The sequence below is a fragment of the Panthera tigris genome, chromosome X (assembly GCF_018350195.1).
Source record: "Panthera tigris isolate Pti1 chromosome X, P.tigris_Pti1_mat1.1, whole genome shotgun sequence".
NCBI classification, from domain to species: Eukaryota; Metazoa; Chordata; class Mammalia; order Carnivora; family Felidae; genus Panthera; species Panthera tigris.
The window spans coordinates 21,831,157-21,838,457 of record NC_056677.1 but is presented as its reverse complement, the minus strand read 5'-3'; the positions used below and the strand labels follow the sequence as shown (position 1 = coordinate 21,838,457).

The window sequence follows — 7,301 nt, the reverse complement described above, 5'->3', positions numbered from 1 at the left end:
TTTTTATTTTATTTTATTTTTTTTAAATTTTTTTTTTTACATTTATTTATTTTTGAGACAGAGAGAGACAGAGCATGAACGGGGGAGGGTCAGAGAGAGAGGGAGACACAGAATCCGAAACAGGCTCCAGGCTCTGAGCTGTCAGCACAGAGCCCGACGCGGGGCTCGAACTCACGGACCGCGAGATCGTGACCTGAGCCGGAGTCAGCGGCCCAACCGACTGAGCCACCCAGGCGCCCCCTAATGTGTTTTAAATGTTGATGGCTTGGAGTTTGAAGGCACTTGTTTGTCACACAAATGTAGTTTTTAAATTTGGACTCTACTACTTATGTTTTTGGAGAAGATGAAATACTAGGAGATGGATCTGGCCACCTGCCAGAAACAACCAAGAAAACAGGAAAAAGTGCCAAAATATATATGACAACCATTTTCAATACCATGGCCATCAGGCCAGGAAAGACAGTGACTCCCAAGAGATTGAAAAGAAAGAAGGTGAGCCTAGAATTGCACCAGCTTGCTGCCTCGAGCCCATAGCGCACAGACTGGTAGTTCAAGTGAAAACCTGGCAGTTGAGGAGTTGAGAAGAAGAGACTGAGGGCCAGGGGAGAACCAGGAGGCTAGAGTTCACAGGACAAAGTACCAGAGTGAGAGAGCCACACAGAGAAAGAATTTCCGAGTCCACATGGGCTGCTTCCTGCTCCCACAAGTCAGAAGGGAAAACTGTATCACGCCCAGGGCATCAGAGAGAGGACGTAGAGAGTTGTTTCTGTCATAAAGCAGGATTAGTCGTAGATTTATGTTGCTTTGGAAGTACCTAACCTTTAGAGCAAAAATGGAAAACATATAAGTGTTTCTAAGAAACTTACCTGAGTTACAGAATAAAGTTCTAGAATATGTAGGTATTGAAAAAACAATATTCAGCACACTTGTACTTGATAAGTGTGAACAAGGCCAAATTCACAATGTTTGGCATCCAGTCAGAAACTGCCAGGCATGCAAAAAAGCCGGGAATATGTCCACTAGTGAGAATAAAAACTAATCCCTCAACATTTATCCAGAAACTATATGGCTGATAGAAAGAGTAGACAGTGACATCAGAAGAGTCATAACTGTATTCCATTTTTTCTGAGAAACAAGAGTACAAATAAAACATGTTAAACAGAGACACATAAGATAAAGAGAAACACAAATGAACTTTGTGGTACTGAGTGCAATGTCTGAGCTAAAAACACACATTTTTGCAGGAATGACAGAAGTAAAGATAAGTGTATGTTAAAATCACAGTATATGTTTATAGTACATCTACATATCTAAAGGAAATGAAAACATTAACTCAAAATGATCTCTGGACTCCCATGTTCAATAACTGAGACATGGAAGCCACCTAAGTGTCCACTGACGGATGAATGGATAAATACAATGTAATATATGTAAAATATTACACACTCATAAAATAAAGGAAATCTTGTCGTTTGCAACAACACGGATAGTCCTTGAGGGCATTACACTACGTGAAATAATTCGGAGAAAGACGAATACCATATGATCTCACTTACATGTGAGAATCATTAAAGAAAACAACTCCACCACGAAAACGGTCCCAAATGAATACATACAGAGGACAGACTGGTGGTTGCAGAGGCCAGAAGTGGTGGTAAAGGTGTTCAAAAGGTACAAACTTCCAGTTACAAAATAAATAGGGGCGCCTAGATGGCTCACTTGGGTAAGCGTCCATCTCTTGATTTCAGCTTGGGTCGTGATCCCAGGGTCACGTGATGGAGCCCCACATCGGGTTCCACACTGAGCATGGAGCCTGCTTAAGATTCTCATTCTCTCTCTCCCTCTCTCCCCCTCCCCCTGTGCCCCTTCCCCACTCATGCCTGTGCATGCTTTCTCGGAAGAAAAAAAAAAAAAAGTCCTGGGAGGGCAAAAGAATCATACGATCATTTTTAGCATAGTAGCTGCTACAGGCTAATTTTATTCGCCATGGAGGATGTTGCTGAATTTACTAGGCATGATGTAAAGCAGGCAATTGTGATTTCTCTGTATTGTTTGTATTATTTTGCTGCAAGAACCTATGCACTGTTATCTTGGTAACTGAGATATTTAAACAAGCCTAACAGAAATAGCAGCTGTGTGTTAAAGGAACCGCTAGCTGATGTGACAGACACACATGAAATCTGAATGGCTTCATGGAATGAAGGCTCCTTTCTGGATGTGGGTTGGAAGGGGCTTTGTACTATCACCTGACCCAGGGATTCAGGCTCCTTCCATCATCTAAATAGAGAATCTTAGCATTTGCCGTAGAGGGGAAGAACAGAGCGTGGAGGTGGGATACTGTCTGTCAAATGTCTAGACCAGGCAGTGACAAAAAAATGCTTCTAGTTACATCTCAGTGGCAAGCGTAGTCATGTGACCCTAAGTACAAGTGAACTGGGCAATATAGCCTACCAGTGTGCCAAAGAGGAGGGCAAAACACCTGTGGTTGAGTGGTTGTAGTCTCTCCCATAAGCTTACATAGTAGCTATCCTGCAAAGGAGCAGTTATTAGAATTTATTATGAGACCAATCCCCTCCATTCCTGGTGGAGTTTCTGGCGAGGCTAAATCTGCCTTGGAATTCACAGTACAAGATCACATCACGTTATCAAGAGGATCCTGTAAAGCTTCAGCAGGGAAGGACCAGCCTCTCTCAAATGCTTCTTTCTGGACTAACCGTAAGTTCCGGATTCTCAATAGGAAAAGAATGTTCTCTTTTCATTGACGTTTGGTCAAAACCTTAACTTGTGAGTCTGGGCAACCCTCAGCATGACTGAATGTGCCAAACACTTTACAAGTACTGTTAGGCACAAGGGAAAACCAGGATATTCCTCTGGGGCAAGCACTGAGATAAGAGGCAGCAGAAGGAGGACGGATTATTTTAATCAGTGCTGTTCAGTCTACCAGGAAACCATTTTCCTCTCCTAGAAATACTCTGGGTCCTGAGGAATTCTGCCATGGTAGGTGTTTGCTGCATAGTGAAATCCATGGTCTTTCCTCATGCCCAAATTGCTAGGGTGGCTTTCGTTATTGACCACTTAGTTAAGCTCGCTCATCAGTGTATTTGTTCAGAGGCCAGTCTCAAATAACACACCATTAAAGATATACTGCATATATCAGGATGCTTTCAAAAACCTTTTCTACCTGTAGGATCATATCCCCAAACCGGTAGCTGTGCGAAAGCAAACTCTACTCACGAGCCCACTTAGGGCCTGTTTTGAGAGTGAAGAGACACAGAGGTTCTAAACTTCAGTGGCTAAAGTGATCTTTTACATGGATGTGTCTAAACCTGTCTATAATCACCTTTTGTATGACAGGCTCTGTGGCTATCAGAGAGGTTCTGGGTTTGATTGGGGTTTTTTTTTAATTTTTTTAAATTTATTTTCGAGAGAGGGAGACAGAGCCTGAGTGGGGAAGGGTCAGAGAGAGAGGGAGACACAGAATCCAAAGCAGGCTCCAGGCTGTGAGCTGTCAGCATAGGGCCCGACGCGGGGCTCCAGCTCCTAAACTGTGAGATCTTGACTTGAGCCGAGGCCGGACGCTCAACCGACTGAGCCACCCAGGCACCCAGAAGTTGGAATGTTGTAAGTCAGGAGGAAGGCAGGTGATTCTGGACCGGCTTTACGTTGGCCACAAGGAACGTCCTTTAGAGAAAAAGATGGCGAAGAACTGCCAGCAGGTCAGCTTTCAGAGTTGGACAGCGGGTCACACTAGGAATGACCCAGGAGGACATTCTAATGTGGCAAAATGCTGGAACTGAACAAAAGCTGGCACCTTGGGCCGAGTCAGCTCTCAAGAAACCCTGGGGTGAGGGAGAGCAGAATCCTAGTAAATGAAGCCCACAGACAATCCCTAAATTGTGGTTTATTCTCCTACTCACCTTCCTTCCTTAGGCCTGCTTCTGATGTTTGGCTACAAAGTCTTCTTACTGCCTGTGAGTCATTGTGGAATAAGAGGAGCCTAAGGGGGCAGGCCCTGAAGGAGGAGTGGCACAGTGTGGGCTCCAGAGCAATCAGACCAGGCTCTACTCCCTGTTCTGTCACTTCATCAGCCACCTGAACTTGAGAATATTTTGAGTCCTTCCTCTGTTAAGTGTGTTGGATAAGATCCAGCCTGCAGGACTGTTGGAACTGTCTGTAATGTGTGTGAAGCACTCAGTACAGTGATGGGCAAATATTGGGTCTCTTACGAATGACCATTACTCTGAACATTTTGGTACCAGATGATACCACCCACTTCTTTGTAATATTTTTGTTTGCTTTGATCCAGCATATGTCAGAGATGATGCACTGTACCATAGAGAACACCAAAATAGCCAATAGTTGCCTGGCAGGAAAATTGTCCTGCTAGGCCCCTCTGCTGAATGGGGCCTCCCCTGTTAGGCCAAGCATTTTATGTCCCTGAGACCATCCATAACTCTGTTAATTGCCAGCCTTATGTACTTGATATCTTGCAAGTCATTTATCTGTAAAAGGAGTCTGGCAAACCCTGTCTTGTCGGAATGTTGGAATATACACAATATATTGTAAAGCACTTGGCATATTTATTGGGGAATACTGGATCTTTACTGATTGATAGTGATCATGTGATTATTTTGAAACCCCAAATTACCAAATCCCAAGTAATATTTTAAAATTAATCCAGTAGATACTAGAAAATAAACACTGTTCTTCAACAAATATTCTTTAATAAGCTATGATATTCCAGGGCAGATATCTTTTAATACTAGAAAACCAAGACTAAAAGCAACAAGGCAAACAAATAATTGAACACATTAAACATTTTAAAAGTTTATTTTTTTTTTTCATGTACTTTGTGACCTCATCTATTTTCCTGTTGGATTCTTTCACATCTCCTTGAATCCTGTTCTGGTACCATGTCATCTTGTCTGGATATTGAACAAAATACTGAATATATTTGAATTCCTTTACAAATAGCAAAACTGAGACTTTAAAACCTTTTGAAATGCAAAAAAAATGTGAGCCTAATGTTGGTCATACCTTCATATCTTGAAGCAAAGTAAACTTTATCTTAAAAGGAAAAACATTTGAAAAAACTTTAAATATCTCGAGCTAATATGCATCTGTGTATTTAACTTTACCTAAAACATAATTATGTGAAGATCAAAAAGAAGATAGGTTTTGTTAAAACAAAAGCCACTTAGACCCCCCACTACTTAAAATGTTCAACTGAAGATTTCTTAACTGTTATATCTACTTACTTCCCTCCAGCCCCCGGACTCTGCACTACCTGGAAGGTCAAGGGCCCCCTTCCGCCCCGAGCAGGAGGAGCAGCCGCCCCACCCGCCTCGCTAGATTCGGCGGCAGCGGCCCACCCGGGCCCGGGACGGCTCCCCGGCTCCCGAAGGGCCCGCAGCCTCGCCAGCGGAGGCCACCCTGGCTGCGCCTGCGGAGCTATCGCGCGCCGCCTCTTCCAGCAGGGCCTCCTGGTACAGCTGGGGGAAGCAGCTGGGCACCGTGTCGTTGATCTTGGCCAGCACCTGCAGCACCTCCATCTTGCTGGTGTGGGCGCGGGCTCTCGGGCCCCACAGGAACTCGTAGCGCTGAGGCTTGCTGCCCGGCACGTGGCGGTACTCCAGGTACTTCTGGCGCACCAGGTCTTGGGTGATGAGCTTCCTGGGCTCCCCGAAGATCGGGTGCCTGCGGCCCGCGTACACGCCCAGCACGTTGAGGAACTCCCACACCTCCTCCTCGCCGGCGCGGTTGCCCTTCATGAAGATCACGCCCAGCAGCGCCATGACCAGGCCGCTCTTGGGCAGCCCCTTGTCGCCGCCGTCGCCCTCCAGGCCCGGCTTGCTGACCAGCACGTAGGCCCGGCCGCCGGCGTCGCCCTCCCGGAGCTGGAGGCCGAAGAGCAGCTGCAGGCGCTCCGAGGTGCGCCTGAGGATCTCGGCCCAGTGCGCCTCGTACTTCCTGCTGACGATCTTCAGCAGCGCGGCCCGCGTGATGGGCTCCTTGCTGGCGTGCTTCTCCAGCAGGAACCGCACCAGCATGTCGGCCTTGCGGCTGAGGGGGTCTTTGCGGGCGCCCGGGCCGGGGGGCGCGGCCGGGCCCTCGGCGCCCTGCTCACGTGGCGGGCTTGCAGCGCCTGCGCCGGGGGCCCCGGGGGCCCCGGGGGCCCGGGCACCCTGAGGCTGCTGGGCTGCACCCGCCCGGGGGGACCCCGGGGAAGCCTCCCCAAGGGGCTCCGCCGCCGCCGCCGCCGCCGCCGCTGCCGCTGCTGCGGCGGCGGCCTGAGCACCCTCCACACCCTGCCCCTCACCCTGGCCCTCGTGGCGTTTCTGGCGGGCGCGCAGCTTGTTCTTCTGGCGGCGCGGCATGACGACGCTGGGCCCGGCTGGCGGGCAGCGAGGACACCTGTAAGAGCGGGGGCGGGGGGCAGGAGTTGCCCTGGGCTTCGGCCAAGGCCGCCCCTGCAGGGTCCTCGAGGGCACCGCTGTGCGACCCCCCAGGGCTCCCGACGTCCCGGTCAGCCTGCCCCCTCGCCCCCCCCCCCCCCCCCCCCGCCGAGCACCCTGTGGAGGCACGTGGGGGGAGCCTTGGCCCCAGCCAGACAGCCCTGCCTGGGGGCCACTCGGGTGACAGCGGGGTTCCGAACTGACGCGGGAGAGCCCTGGGTCCCGGGTTTGGGGGCCCTCCCCGCTCACATTCAGGCTCGGCACGGTACTTGTGGGCCCGACCCAGGCCCCCACCCCCGTCTCCTGCTCTGAAGGCGACCCCGCCACCTTCCAAGGGACCCACGGGGCCGAAAGGAGGGAGCGCCTCGGCCCCCCACGGAGTCAGGGGGCACCTGGTGCTGAATGAACACTTGTGGCAGGCCTTCTCTGTCCCGGGTTCCTTGGGTGCTGGGAATGACGCAGAATCCCCACTTGGGCTCCGGGTAGGACCTGGGACCCTCCCTCCCACTGACTGCTGGCTGCAGCTTCGGGACACAGCTCCCCCCTGGCCTCAGACCTGGTATTTCTTAGACGTGGCGGGCTGTCTCAGCCTGGCCTTCCTTTCCTGGCATTTGCAGGGTTGACACGAGTGGACAGGCCACGTTCCCTCTGGTCCCCGGGGCCCGGGCCCGGACCCTACCCCCCCCCCACCCCCGCCCCACCCCCGCCGGCCAAGGTCAGGAGCGGGGACGCTGCGTCGCCCCGGTCGCGGAGTACGGAGTCCCCCCAGTCCTCACAAGGGTCCCCTCCTTCCCTCCACAGGGCCTGGGAGGGATGGCTCCCTGTGCTGAGCCACGCCAGCGTCCA

General features: G+C 50.6%; 1 protein-coding gene across 1 annotated transcript; it reads right to left on the bottom strand.

Moving 5' to 3' along the window:
- Window positions 1–4,750: 4,750 nt before the first annotated feature.
- LOC122235256 (melanoma-associated antigen B17-like) lies at window positions 4,751–6,377 on the bottom strand. Its single transcript, XM_042973935.1, has one exon. It carries the CDS (start codon window positions 6,375–6,377, stop codon window positions 5,349–5,351), a length of 1,029 nt encoding a protein of 342 aa, XP_042829869.1. The 3' UTR covers window positions 4,751–5,348.
- Window positions 6,378–7,301: the final 924 nt, after the last annotated feature.

Coding starts and splice junctions, on each gene's coding strand:
- LOC122235256 (XM_042973935.1), bottom strand. CDS start 6,377: ATGCCGCGCCGCCAGAAGAACAAGCTGCGCGCCCGCCAGAAACGCCAC.